Source organism: Eleginops maclovinus, chromosome 22 (genome assembly GCF_036324505.1).
Source record: "Eleginops maclovinus isolate JMC-PN-2008 ecotype Puerto Natales chromosome 22, JC_Emac_rtc_rv5, whole genome shotgun sequence".
NCBI classification, from domain to species: Eukaryota; Metazoa; Chordata; class Actinopteri; order Perciformes; family Eleginopidae; genus Eleginops; species Eleginops maclovinus.
The window spans coordinates 19,095,656-19,108,707 of NC_086370.1; the positions used below are offsets into that span (position 1 = coordinate 19,095,656).

The 13,052-nt window shown below is 39.6% G+C and overlaps 2 protein-coding genes across 4 annotated transcripts in view; both read right to left on the minus strand.

Annotated features, from left to right (window-relative positions):
* The window catches only part of hhat (hedgehog acyltransferase), a 20,005-nt gene extending 12,426 nt beyond the window's left edge, over positions 1 to 7,579 (minus strand). Inside the window, exons 1-8 of the mRNA XM_063874283.1 lie at positions 7,446 to 7,579; positions 5,740 to 5,886; positions 5,577 to 5,641; positions 5,157 to 5,270; positions 4,866 to 5,060; positions 3,146 to 3,358; positions 2,618 to 2,795; positions 1,320 to 1,470 (exon numbers count right to left, since the gene is read on the minus strand). Of these exons, the coding sequence (XP_063730353.1) occupies positions 1,320 to 1,470; positions 2,618 to 2,795; positions 3,146 to 3,358; positions 4,866 to 5,060; positions 5,157 to 5,270; positions 5,577 to 5,641; positions 5,740 to 5,860 (1,037 nt within the window). The 5' untranslated portion in view covers positions 5,861 to 5,886; positions 7,446 to 7,579. The remainder of the gene's footprint in view (positions 1 to 1,319; positions 1,471 to 2,617; positions 2,796 to 3,145; positions 3,359 to 4,865; positions 5,061 to 5,156; positions 5,271 to 5,576; positions 5,642 to 5,739; positions 5,887 to 7,445) is intronic.
* A 349-nt stretch (positions 7,580 to 7,928) lies between these two features.
* On the minus strand, positions 7,929 to 12,692 carry myoz1a (myozenin 1a). 3 transcript variants are annotated; one of them, XM_063875645.1, is made up of 7 exons: positions 12,558 to 12,692; positions 12,388 to 12,423; positions 10,264 to 10,359; positions 9,866 to 10,050; positions 9,343 to 9,607; positions 9,094 to 9,259; positions 7,929 to 9,014 (listed from the first exon to the last, which is right to left on the minus strand). In XM_063875645.1, exons 3-7 carry the CDS (start codon positions 10,346 to 10,348, stop codon positions 8,783 to 8,785), a joined length of 933 nt encoding a protein of 310 aa, XP_063731715.1. In that variant the 5' UTR covers positions 10,349 to 10,359; positions 12,388 to 12,423; positions 12,558 to 12,692; the 3' UTR covers positions 7,929 to 8,782. The 3 variants fall into 3 exon arrangements, with proteins under 3 accessions (XP_063731715.1, XP_063731714.1, XP_063731716.1); XM_063875644.1 differs by having other exon boundaries at positions 12,388 to 12,644; XM_063875646.1 differs by lacking the exon at positions 12,388 to 12,423 and having other exon boundaries at positions 12,424 to 12,607.
* Positions 12,693 to 13,052: the final 360 nt, after the last annotated feature.

Sequence of the window (13,052 nt, forward strand, 5' to 3'; positions counted from 1 at the left end):
AGCATGAACCAGGCATAGACCTTTGCTTTGCTTGGATGTGAAAGTGTTAAATGTCTCGATGTTCTTTACATTTGAGAATTACCATGACATAAAGAGGTAGGTGGGACAGAAATAACTCTGTAGGATGTGTGTGTTTCTACAACTTCATGCTTAATGAGTGTAGCATGATAAAGGGGGGGACAGAAAATGTACAGAATAGCCCTTATCAACCTCCACAGGAAGGGAAGGAGATGAATCAGACCCACCTGTGAGCAGGGGGAAGCGAAAAATCTAGCAAAAGCATGGAGGAGATCAGTAAGTAAGGAGAGTTAGTTGAGCTTCTGGAAATCTTCACTTATCAAAAAAGAGCTGAATCTCGGAGCAGGTTTGAATTAAACTGTTCTAACTCCCTCTTTCTGTTCAGATGTAGAAGACTTCATGTTCTTTTTTGGACCTAAAGTAAGATATTTCTCCTTCCTGCAACTCTGCAGGCTTCTCATATTCTCCTGCTTCATGGTAATGTGCCCTCAGTCTAATTGCATCTATTTTTGCCCTTTTCCCCTGCTCATTGCTCCATGGACAGTTTACTTAATTAAGGGACAATTGATTTCCGCCTCATTTGAAGTTGGTTTTTCGTTGATTTAATGGACACTTTGTGAATAATAGGCTCACAGCTATTTTAAACGTCATTTATTTGGATTTTTATACTTCTGTTTTCTTTTAATCTTGTCTACTTCTGAAAAATGCAATCCAGGTTATGTCTCCAAACTATTTCAATCAATCATTTTAAAGTGAATGGTTGAGGGCCTATCTCTTACATTGAATATTTAAGAAAAACCACAACAGAAGACACTTGACTGAGGCGATGGCGTTTGTTAGACAATATTTTCATTCTGACACACATTTTGAGTGGCAATCTAGTTGGTGGTTTTATTTTTTTACACACATTGGTTTCGTGTCATGATTTACTTTGCAGACTACTGTTTTTACTTAACAACAACCAACACCATGTAGCCTTCAAATGTAAGACCGTTCTCAGAAAATAACAAACCATTTTAGCTCTGGTCTGAAAGAATGATACAATGTTCCTGTAGCAGAGGTCACCTACAGTATTGTTCTGATTGCCAGTAATGACAAAATTACACAATTAACTGTGCCCAGTCTGAATCTTATTGCAAAAGCACAGCGAGCACTTGAGACTCTTGATATTACATTTCCTTTTCCTCAAGAATACCAGGGATGCTAGATTTTCCTGTCACTGAGGGAATCCTGCGGGAGCAATATAATATCGCATTTACGTCAGGCTGTTAACTGGAATAGTTTCTGCAGATTGGTCTTACCTCCACATCCCTGTGAAACTGTACATGATGCTGACACAGCGAGGGAGCTTTGGGGGAACTAGTTGATCCATAGAAGCCAGCATGGATGGAAAGCCAAACAGCACCAGATACTTCACAAAGAAGAACTGGACCAGGGCCAGCGCCAGACCGCCTGTGACAGGGTGACAATGAATGTTTATTATTTAAATGTTCAAGCAACATGCTCTTTTAGGATAAGGATTGTAGTAAAATGAGAAAAATAATAATAATAATTGACGTCTATTGCAGTGGCTGGCAGTCGTTGAAGCAGCTGATGTACTAAATTTTACACCTTAATGAATACTTGTTGAGAGGAAAGGCATTGGTTAGCCATAAAGAAATTATATTCACTTTTTACGAGACTTAGTCAGATGCTTTTCAGATTGCAAACAACTACTGCGGACTTTCATTTGTGCAGTCGTTGTTTTATTTATTTTTAAAACCGGTTATTTGTTTACCACAGATTTACTATTTTTGCCTCAAAAGACATTTAAATAACACAACACCCTCTATTATAAGAAATGGAAAACCTCCTTAAAAAGTGTTTTTATCAGGGCAATAGGGATGAAATCTCAGGAGGAGCAACAAAGGAGGGATTAATAGGTAGAACTTGGCAAACAGAAGGTGGTGCTGACATTTAATAGCTGCTGAGGCAAGTTAGGCTGAATAGCAACAATAAGTCCAGTAAATGATAATGATTCAGATTTTGTACCTGTTTATGGCAACAAGGGGCAGACAGTACAACGGTGAGTGAGTAAATCACTGAATTAATTAATGGATAAGAAATAAAACTTGAAAATCCCAGAGGGGTTTCACTTCTAAAATAGCATCAACACAGGACTGTGCATGCAGAGTATTTATAACCACAGCGTCCTCCACAGTAAATCACATAAACCTCCCAAAACTAAAGACGCCATGTTTTCTGCAAAGACTTAACAGAGGATTTATACTGTAACTTGACTTGGGCCCTTATGTCTTCAATTAAAAAAAAAAAGAACAACGTTAAAGCAAATCAATACATTATCAACAAACACCTATTCTGTAACTTTGTTAAAAATATAAACACAATCACAGTGCATGACAACTCAAATCAAGACAATTAAGTACAACTGTAATCGGCATATCTGACTTTTAAAGCCAACTAAAACCTTTAGGGTAAGGGGGAGTAACATGTTTTCAAATTCTTCACCTTAAAAACATCTGTCTCAAGTGGCTGGTAAACATTAAAGCTGAAAGTAATGTACATAGCATCCAAAAATACACACAGCATAAACACTTACCCAAGGCCCAGGGAGGGAGGATCTCTAAGTATGTCTCATTTGATTGGATGGAGTGCATATACATAACATGGATCATGTATTCTGCGAGGCACCACCACAGGATGATCCGTCCCGACCTGAGCACCAAGTAAATGACACCAGATTCGACCCTGTCACACTCCTCAGCAGGCCGCCGCATCTGCAAGTGCAGCAAGAGAGTTGTTGTTAGGGGTTGCTGGTTGCACCTTCACTACAAAAAGAACAACCATGTAGTGTGAATACATATAAATCTACTCCAAAGTTGGGAATGTAAACAACCAGCATAAAAAACTAGTAATATAACAGTGGATCAAATGAAGGGTTAGCTATTTCTCTTCAAATCTGGTCAAATTAAAGTTACAATCCTCATAAATGGCCAACCTCTGATTGTCTACTACTTTTAAAAAGGTGTCCTGAGATCACCTGCACTTAGGAGCAGCAATCAGCCGCCTCCAGACAGTAACAAGAGGCAATTTCAGCAGTTGAATTTGCTTTTGTTTGCACTCTTACCTGCTCAGTGTAGTCTCTGTAGGAGATAATGGGTCCATTGTAGAAAAAAGGATGATAGAAGGTGTATGAAAACAACCAGCAGAGCTGCACAGCTCCACCACAGTCTGCAGGGCTCCAGCAATGCTCCAGGCTGAAGCTGATGAGGCGAAGTCCACAGACAGCGACACTGAAGAGCAGCAGATAGTACTCCTCCTCGGTCTTATACCAGCCTCTCTGTGTAACACAGAGGAAGGCCAATTATTTTTAACACATTCCTAGGGAATCCTTATATAATGATGACAGTCTGACACTAAATTTAGAAACGTATTTTAAAATAGTGGTGATATATGCTTATAGATATCACACATTAAAGGGGAACATTAGCAGATTACACCATAACACTGGTAATGAAGATCTGTCAAGACATACTAATAAGCATACGCTTAAGATAACTTTTAATTACGTCTGCTTAACAGCATTGGAAATTGTGGTTAAACACATGACTCTGTCTGATTGCAACTGTGTGCAATTGCGTTAGAGCAAAGGAGGCAGATCTTTTGAAGCATTTATAAGTCTGTCAGGTTTATTTCACATTTCCCAACCATTGTAGCTTAGTTGCCTGGCTATAAGCATATGGATGTGTCAGCTACTGTGCAGTTGAAGGGGGTATTTATAGCATTTTGCTACACCTTTCCAAAGTCAAAATCAAACTCTTTTTACAATGTAGCTTTGAATACTGTCCATGCAGTTTTCTGGTTATTACCCTTATCATGCAACCACAATTATGTTTTTTTGACGATATTCTTAGAAGGTTGACATGTTAGATGAAAAGTTTCAAAATTTGTCTTGAAAATAAACTAAGCTTGCTATATCGGCCGGCTGAGCCAATACAAAATAATCACTTAAACAATTACTAGACGAATGACATACATTTTAAGAAAGTCTCTTCACAAAATGTGCAAAATACGAGACAACATTAGTCTTTGAAGTAGGCAGTCAATCGGTTCATTGGTCCTTCATATGTGTACAAATTGTTACGCAAACAAAAAGAGGAGGATGATAAAACAACCCTAAACACACTGAAATAAAAGAAGCCAGTGGTAATAATAACAGAAAGGTAGACTGTACATTGAATTGAGTTCCTAAGGTCATATTTAAACCACATTTTTGTCTGTCATTTATCATTGTGCATATTAAGGAGAGGCAATTTACTAAAATATCACTTTGTTGTGTGTTTACATCCTTTAATCCTCAGGTATTACTGGAAATACCAAGGCTAGTATTTATGCTTTCAAGAAAATCACTCAACTTTTGTCTTATAACGATATTCTTGTTTTTGTGTGCCCTCTTGTGTTCTTTGCAAATATGACACGTAATGAAGCTTAATAGTAGATGAAACAATAAGTATGCCTGATCAAATCGAAATAAAAACAGATCATGATAATTGACAGTATCCTTGCAATAAAGAAATGGTAAGTTCAAGTGAATTTGCTGTTGAAGACAGAGGATGGACCTTTTTCACCCTAAATCTATACAGGTCTATTTGGTGCTGCATTTTTTAGTTACCTGGCATTCAACATTTAACAGATTCACATCATATCTGTTCCATCTTCTAATGCCCAATTGTCTTTTTCTTACATTAAAAGTTAAAAAGTAAAAGACCAATTTAAATGTTTTTGCTATGATGGTTTCAAATGTCCAAAATTAGGAACAAGTAATATCCACTTGACATGAAACTTACCTGGATCTCTTGAAGTGGATGGATGTGAAGTGTTGAGAGCAGCAGAAGGTTGCAGCACCATGACAGAGCCGGCTTTTGTAATTGGGCCACTGAAAAGGACAGGCCCACATGTAGCAGCAGCACACTCACACCTTTTATGCCCAACACACTGCTGGCTGCTAAGAGGCCATATACCGTGAGTGCTGGCACCCTAAGCTGTTAGAGAAAAACATACAAAAATATGTTAGATTGAAACATCTCCCACCTGATGGCAATATTCCACTTCAAAGTACGGAAGCAGCTGCTTTCTACCTTGGGTTTAAAAATGCTGGTCAATCTTGATATCACACCATGACCAATCAGAGACCACAGCAAAGATTTCTTAGCCCATTCAGTCCAGAAACTCCACTCAAAGTCTGAAAGGTCCTGCAAAAAAAACAAACTGAATTACGGCACTTTAAATCACACCTGAAGCCTGTTGAATAGAGGCATTGAATGGTCATGGTTGAATGGTGTGTTGAATACCATTCATTTTACGTATTAAACAAATGAATGCCTTTCAAAAACTTGAAAAAATGAACTGAAACACGCTTTTTAAGGCTCTTTGTGACACATAAAAGCTTACATAATGACTGTACAATATGAACTTAAAACAAACTTGTATTCAGTGAGATGCACAATCATGTGGGTAAATATTGGGCTTTCGATCAGCAATTTCAACATTGAACTTACCCTTTTTAAACCCTTGACAAAGCCTTTTTCCAACTGGAATCCTCTCTCTAATCCGGCTTCATGCTCTGAGATACAAACCAGGAAATAACAGCTTATATTTTCTTAAACTTCTTCAGTTCATTGAACCATCATACATATGTCCGTCCATCTACATCTACCTCACCTTTGGAGAACCTGTGCAGTTGGTAGAAGGAGTAGAGATGAGAGCCTAAGGACAGCACCCAATATGCAAGGATCTCTGTCCTTGGCAGAGGGGCCAGATGAGCCTTTGATTTAGATGTCATCAGGGGAAATGACTGCTATAGTGCACCTATAAAGGAGTAAGTCAATTTATTTCCCCTACAAACATTAAGTAGCACTAACAAAAAGAAACATACAATACATCACATACATGTGAGATTGAAATCAGTTTGTTTTTCTATACAAAAATTTTTTTTAAACCTTGATCAAACTGAAACTTTTAATTTGTTATACATTTAACATCCTACAATTATATTTCCCTTTTTTTTAACATTAGCCAGCACCAACTGGAAACTCTGGGAACATTTCTGAACATCAGACAAAAACTGAGGTAAGGTTGCATTACAGCCAGATTAGGTCAGTAGTTAGAAGATAACAAGAGATTCTGTTAATACTGTTAATATTTAGTTAATACTGGTTATAAGGTGTTAAATGGGGCGAAGTCTGCGAGCTAGTTCAGGCAGTCAACTCGAGCACCAATGACTCATTCGCACATAACGCCCCTCGTCACACTTGCAACCAACCAAACATAGACTCCTAATCTGGCGCTCTATTTAAGCTGTTGGATCCTCCTACCTCTGCCTCGCTAATGCTGCTGCTGCTACTGCTGTTTCCACGCTGCTAATGTGTTCACCTTGCTGCTGCTGCTGCTGCATTCACGTTGGTAATGCTCGCCTGCCTCACCACCACCCCAGCTTCCTCCCCAGCTTCCACCTGTAGGCTCGGGGGATAGTTATCTAATCATCACTCCATGTTCTATGTCAATATGTGGAGCGATGAGGCCGAGCCTAGACGCCAAACTCAAACTATATACTGTTTCTAATAAACATATTAATGAAACACGTGAGTTGTCTGACTGAAATGGTGTTTGCTGTTGACAGAAGTAGCAAATGGCTATAGAAACCTGTCCAAGATGGGTGTGTTGTGTGTACAGTGGTGGAATGCGAGTGCAATTTAAAGTTTGTATTTTACTCGAGTAGTACCATTTCATGCCACTTTAAATACTTGAAACCCACTGGGCAGCTATACATTTAGAAATACTGCCCTTTTTTGTCATTATTTATATTAGTTATCTCATATGAATATGTATTGTTATAGATTACGCAGTTGCTTCATCATTACTACTTTTGGTATAAAGTATATTCTGTTAATACTTTGGTTCTTTAATTATATAAATACTACAGTACTTTTACACTGTAATGTTGCATTACTTTACATTTTCCACAACTCGTTATGTGTTATTTTCATCGTGAAGTACAGCATCGTGAGAAATATGCCAATGGTTGGCATGGCAATCACTGCCGTTGCTAGGTAACATTGCATCCAGCGGTGGTTGCTGACTACGACGTAGTTCAAACGGGTAAAGTAAAGTAGGGTTAACTGTTAGCTACCGTTTCCACTGAGCTAACCTGTTACCGTTTCTCCGTATTTTATTGGCTTTTGAGAGAATAACGACACCTACTTAAACCAAGTCGGCGTGAGTGTACATTTTGTTGTGCTTATTTGGCCATTATTTTGATTCCCAATTTGTTTAGGTGAGCTGAAAAATTCCTTAAACTCTCGAGCTGGATTGGCAGTTAGCTGACGTTAGCTAAGCTAGCTAATCACTTTAACAAGCTGCAGTGTTACCTGATACTACCGCGCCGCTGTCCATTGCAGTGCTGTAAAATGTAAACAACATTGTCTGAAAGCGCTTGGACCAGAGGAGCATAGCACAGTCCGGCATCCAACATTCAAAGGTATGTGTTTCTTCTAGTTTTTCCTCCCTTCATGACTGCTATGCAACAACTTTTTAGAGCATCACCGCCCCCATCTGTGCAGGAGTGGCTTCATTTGTTATGCCAGGAAAAACGTATGTCTGTAGTCAGTGGTTAAAACACTCCGATATTTTCATTTACTCAGTGGTGCAAAGTAACTAAATACTTTTACTCGAGTACTGTACTTAAGCACACATTAGAGGTACCTGTACTTTACCCGACTTTTTCCAGTTTATTCTACTTTATACTAACTCTACTACATTTTGGAAGCCAGTGTTGTACTTTTTACTCCACTAAATTTATTGTACAGATTTATTTAGTAGTTTCTTTATAAATTCAGATTTTGACACAGGGAAACTCTGTTTAAATGTTTATTTGGTAAACATTAAACTATCCAACATTATTTCAATAACTAAAACCATGACTGGGTTAACAAAATGTATTGGCAACCGTTCTGCTAATAAGTGTTTCGTTAAAGAATATGTCACAGTTTCAGCTTCTTGAATGTGAAGATTTACTTTTAAATATTATAATATATTTAGTTTTCTCTGCAGTGAGTACTTTCACTCCTAATACTTTAACTAGCTAGATTTAGAAATTGGCAATGATTTTCACAAAAAAACCTTTTCCCTTGATATTTTATTCAATCGACAAGAGAATTGTTTTAGTTTTAAAGAGTTTATTGTGGAGGAAATGTTGGTAAGGTAGGGTGAATGATCAGCATGCATTGTGCATTAGGCAGGTATGTAGGGTTATTTTAGCTCCACAAATAAACAGAGTTTCCTTAGAACAAAAAGGCGCTGGTACACAAATATTGCAACAACTTGACATCAAGACTGTGCACAACAGTAAAATCGCCTAAATCTATCCTTCATACTTCATTAATTCTTTCAAAATCTGCAACTTCTCCACAAACAAAACCTTTTCTGACAAATCAAGTGTTTATACTTCACTTATAGACTTAAATAAACGTTATGTTTCATCCTCACTCAAGCTTTTTTATTTGCCTCAAAACCAAGTACAGAGCAAAATAGAAGCATGACCACATTTCATATACACTTTCAGTTATCCACACTGAGGGATTCAAAGTCATGAATATAACAGTTAACTGTAAGCTCTTCTGTTGTGTGCATGCTAACGTGTTTGCAAGCATTCATGCATGCATGTGTGCATATGCAAAGTCACTGTTATCACAGTATGGATGTTTTTTCACAGCTCGTCGGTCTCTCCATCGAAGGGCACAGCATCTGTCTCCATATGAATGGTGCCCGGTTCACCGCTGCCCACCCAGCCAATAGGAGTGCGGTTGAAGGAAGGCCGGCAGCCGATGTCATGCTGGTACACCACCGCCGGTTCAGGCTCCTGCTTGGCCTCAGGTTCTGGCATCTGGAATTTCAAGAACTGATTGGCCTTCTCGAAGCCACCAAATGGCATGGCAGACCTAGCAAAGCAAGGTGAGAGGATTATTGAAGCCCCTTCTGTCACAGAACACCTACAAAGTCAGGCCTTGAGAGACGTACCTGTTGAAGCTTTTGTACTTGCGCAAATCCATTGGATGACAAGGACCAGGCATTCCACCTTTAAGAGTCGCTACCAGAATTTCATCCCCCTTCATTGCCTTCTCCCAAGGCGACACGTATGACTTCAACATAAGCAGCTTCTTAGATGCATCATCAGTTCCACCTCCTGTGAAGAAAATATCCACGACTAGAGCATAACACAGACAAAACAGAATCCTCCTAAAATAACAAATAAAACATGGTACCTACCTTTAAGTGGAGACCACTCACTCTCTCCTTCTCCTTTTCCGCCTTCTTTCCCATGGTCGCCTCCACCCTGTCCTCCTGCTCCTCCTCCTGCACCTGCTCCTGCACCTTTGCTTCCAGGCTTGGGAGGAGGCACTGGAGCTCCTCCTTTTCCGTGCATCCCAATAAAATTCAGTCCAGCCTGTTTGCTTACAAAATGTCCACCAACATTTATGATGTCACCTCTCATCTGACCTCCCAGAGAGGGAACAAACTTTTGGAGGTCGTCCTGAAAGAAAAATCATCGATATATTAACAACGTGACAGGATTAACAAAGATTTGCTTTCATAGTGTTATGTTTCTACAGCCATAATATGAATACAAATGCTATCGAATTAGGACAGATTAATGTTATAAAGTGACCAGAATTGATATATTTCTTCAAACGTTGCAATATGTTTCTCGGTTGAATTTTGTGTCATATATTTATAATTTTTTCTTTTGAAATTAATCGTATTTTGTCATCCCCTTAGACTTTGATCTCACCATAGACTCACTGCAGAAGAGGTCAGGGTTGTTCTCATAGATGAACTGATCGACTCTCTTCTGCCTCATCCTGAACATCTTGGAACCTTTGTTGTTCTGCAGGGAAAGCTCCTCCAGCATGATGTCTTTGGGAGACCTGATCTTTGTTCCCAGGTCGAGCTCGGCCTCTGGATCTGACTCATACTCTATAGGTAAGAGATATTTGAACAAATAAGCGTTACATTTACAAACCTCTTAATGTGGAACTAAATGTTACCAAGTAGTCTGGATGTTTCTTTAGTGACATGAAAGTCACAAAAAACATCTTTTAAGTTATCTATTTATGTTTCCATGAAAGAGCGGCAGTTAGCATATAAAACATTTGGTTTCATATTCACGTAACTTTAAGCCAGCCTTACCATCCTGAGTGATATGTGTTAGGTCAGTTATGATCTTGGCGAGATTTTTGCGCTTGTTTTGCGGGGCAGGTTTTCCCAGAGGCATGACTGGCGGATCTGGAAGAACAGGGTGTTAGCAGTAGCAATATTATCAAATGCAATGTATCATTCATCAGTGATAGAGGGTTATAAAAGTGGACCTCTTTCTCAAGAGACAAACGCAAGTAGCTTCTACAGAAAACATTTCGTTTTTTAGCATTCAATTTAATATGTATCACATTGTTTATTTCAATATTTGTAATAAAAGAAAAACTAAAGCAAACACTGTTTTTCAATGTAGCAACTTGAGGAACTTGTGCTTAATGTCGTTGATCCTCTTCGAAGGAATTAATTGATAGTAATTGGAGGGACTCTAAATCTTCATAGGTGCAGGTCCAGACACAGTTCAAATTCAATGACGGGAGTGTTATTATATTTTGTTTCGAGAAACATTCCACTCAATAAAACATAAAGAACATACTGCTATACATTTTCCTTGACCATGGCACAGACATATCTAGATCTCTCTTTAGTGTCACCACCTACAGCATCAACAATCCCTGAAAGTGAATCCACGGGATCTGAATGTATCAGACACGCACACAGTTCGGAGGGGCCCTGCTCATTTTTCAAGTTCAAGGGAGATGCCAGTGCCCTCAGATTCCCCACATTCCCAAGTGACGAGTGTCTGCTCCAAAGGAAACATATATCTTAATGTTTGTTTCAGATCTGTTGGGGGACACAACACCTGTACACAGACTGAGACAACATTAACCAACTCAAATTGTGCTAGTGCTAGTGCTATTCTGCTGCAGCAGAGGTGAAGACCTCATGATCATAAAATAGCGTCTGATCATATTCCCAAAACTGCGGCCTGCATCGGAACATGTAGAAGGGGAAACTGAGGGCATTACTTTACTCTCTCATATGTCGTGAGACTGCTCATCATTAAATCATACAAACATTAACAACCCTAAATCAGTAGGGGTTTGGACTGGGAACGTAGGGTCGCCGGTTCAAGTCCCCAAACAGACTTAAAATATGGAAAGTGGACTGCTACTTGGAGAGGTCCCAGTTCACCTCCTAGGCCCTGCTTTGGTGCCCTTGAGCAAGGCACCGGACACCTCCAATTGCCCCTCCCCATTGCTCCCCGGGTGCTGCACAACAGCTGCCCACTGCTCCTAGTACTAGGATGAGTTAAATGCAGAGGACCAATTTCACTGTGTGTGCTCTGCTGTGTGCATGTATGTGACAAATAAAGAGGGTTTCATCCTCCGATTCTATTCTATTCTATTCTTACAACCTGTGGCTCCTTCCTTTTCTAAGGATATGCATCTGGTGTTTTACATATAGTTTATTTTTTAACAGTTTCTTGTCTCCTTATCAGATAGGCACCTTCAGCTCTCAACAGTTTCTTTAAGCTCCAGTCACATAGCAAAACATCACATCTACTGACTGTAACTCAATCCACTGCAGCTATTTTTAACTGCTCTTTCAAGCCAAGACATTTAAGCGACATGTAATGCCGTCATTTGGCTATCAAATAGGTTTGACACAACCCTAAGGACACAACTCAAACCTCCCGAAAACAATTCTGAGTGAATGTTTGGATCTCTCTCAAAGCACAAGTGACATCTCGAGTTACTGTTACTGTTAATGTGAAGGGTTCTGGACACTGTTATAGTTGCCTTAAATAATTATGAACTTAACCTTGCGCTCAGATTTACCTCCCCCCTGACAGAGATTGGTAACACCATATCAAATCTTAGCAACGCCCACCAAGAGGGATAGTCAGCACATTCACCCTTTGCTCTGGTAATTTTAAAACGTACGATGAAAATGTAAAAGCAGCAAAGTGAATCCTTAACCCTTTATCTCTTCATCATTGGGGAAATCAAAAATAGTTCAATCAAAAGCAAAGCTATAATCTGGTTACTGAGTTTTGAGCTCCTCTTAGATTGTATTCCCTGAGCTCAGCTGCTCAACCCAAAAATCTTATGATTGGGAACATCTTAATTGCCTCTCTCCATTTTTGTAGTAGCCAGAATTCAAATCCAAGCTGTATTAGTATAACAAAGATCACCGATGGGATGCAAATCCACTCACCGGGTTATTGTTGCAATCCAGGGAGGAGACACAGACCTATAAATACCAAACAGAGAAGAGGAGACTCAGGGCCCGATGCTGGTGATCTGGATCACACGTTTACAAATCCCTAAGTGCCTCTGAACCTGCGTATGGCTATAGACCCAGGTCCAGGGAAGTGCAAAACCCACCCTTCACTCAGATGGAAGATCTTTCAGAGGGATGGGGGTGTGGGTAGCAGCAGTGTTGGTGTCAAGACGGGAGGAGGAGGAGGAGGAGGTTTGGATAGGGCTTGGGGGGGCTAAGGACGGGGGGAAAAGTCTCTGTTGGCCAGCTGAAAGTGCTGATGGGGATATTAAGGGAACAAAATCATTCTCGCAGATGGTTCAGAAGCCTATATTTAGTAGCAAATAACGAGGGGAACAGAACTCAGCTATAAGATCACCTCAAAGGACTCTGGGGGCTGTTTAGTGGTACACACAAGTACACAGTGCAACGTTAATGCTTGTATATTAAGGACCTGACAGTTTGTATTTCAAAATAAGGGTTAGCTTCTTTACTCCCTGCATTACTCTAACCTGACAGTAGATTGTCACATTTTCATTTTCTTTGAAGTGTTAAGTTACTGGACATGATGGGCGTGTGAGAAATAGAGTTCAGAAACTCTAACAATGTTGGCATGGCTT